The sequence below is a fragment of the Pteropus vampyrus genome, unplaced genomic scaffold, assembly GCF_000151845.1.
Source record: "Pteropus vampyrus isolate Shadow unplaced genomic scaffold, Pvam_2.0 Scaffold6771, whole genome shotgun sequence".
NCBI lineage: Eukaryota > Metazoa > Chordata > Mammalia > Chiroptera > Pteropodidae > Pteropus > Pteropus vampyrus.
In genome coordinates, this window is record NW_011895552.1 from 1,088 (window position 1) to 2,249 (window position 1,162).

The 1,162-nt window shown below is 68.2% G+C and overlaps 1 protein-coding gene across 1 annotated transcript; it reads right to left on the reverse strand.

Annotated features, from left to right (window-relative positions):
• Positions 1–332: 332 nt before the first annotated feature.
• On the reverse strand, positions 333–1,099 carry LOC105310594 (receptor-type tyrosine-protein phosphatase S-like; the record flags this gene model as incomplete). The annotated part of the gene is made up of 2 exons (XM_011386750.2): positions 333–521; positions 884–1,099. Coding segments are annotated over 2 exons (378 nt in total), but the record flags the coding sequence as incomplete, so codon positions are not given.
• Between the last annotated feature and the right edge of the window lie 63 nt (positions 1,100–1,162).

Genomic DNA, 1,162 nt, shown 5'->3' on the forward strand with positions numbered 1-1,162 from the left:
ACCTCGCTGAGCCTTGGCCGTGGCCAGAAAATGGGGCCAACTCTCCCTGCTGGGTCCGCCCCCGCCTTCTAAGCTGGGACACGTCCCAGGTGGCCTGCCCGATGACTTTCTTCATTAAACCGGACAGGGGCCACCTCTGCCTCAAATCTTGCTGAGTCGTGTGGGGCTCGCGAGCAGTCGGATCGCTGGCGGGGTCCGAACCCCAGGCCGTGGGACTTCGATCAAGCGGCTTAACCTCTGAGCTTCGGTTTCCCTATCCGCCCCAGCGAGGGCCTCTGTGAGGACCTGAGACGACCCCCCCTCAGGCCGCCCCGAGCCCCCCCCTTTCCAGGTCTCCCTCCCTCGGCAGGGCGGGGGTCTCACTTCTTGTAGAGCAAGATGGCGATGACGATGCAGATGATGAAGACCACGGCCAGCACGGGCCCGATCACCCAGATGAGGCCCTCCTCGCCGTCCACGATGGGCTGGGGGTCGGGGTTGTCCAGCTGGAAGGGGTCTGAGAAGGGGCTGGCTGCAAACGTCTGCAGAGCGGGGCGGAGAGCAAGGACCCCCCTCAGGGCCCGTCCCCCTCGCGGTGGCTCCAACAGAAGCCTCTGTGTCCCCGGCCCCGCTCCCCCTCCTCCGGCCCCACGAGCCCACCCCACGTCCAAGTCCGGGACCGCCTCGTCTTTGCTGAATTCCTAGACGTGCGTCAAAGCCCCAGCCCCAAAGCTCCTTCCCCTAAACGCCTTCCTCCTGGGAGTCCCCTGACTTCCCCTGCAGGGAGCTGGGGTGGGGTCGTGTCTGGATCTGAAGTCCAGGCCCCGGGGGCTGAGGCCGCCCTGGGGTCCGCCTCCCTGGGGGGGGGGGTGCCGGACACGGGCAGACACCCGGGGAGACTCACGGGCTCACTCTTCTGAAGCGCAGCGAGCACGAAGAGGACGTAGCGGTGGCCGGGCTCCAGGCCTCTGTTGTCAAAGCCTCCGTACTGCTTCTGGTCACCAGGCTGGAAGGTGGACGGCAGCACGGAGAAGCGCGCCGCGATGTAGGGCCGGGGCGCCTCGAGCTGGCGGGAGTGCCGCAGGCTGCGCCGCTGCAGCCGGGAGACGTCCTGGGTGAGCTGCGGAGACAGGCGGGCGGCTGCTCAGAGCCTGGCGGGGCGCGGCGGGGTACGATGGGGCGG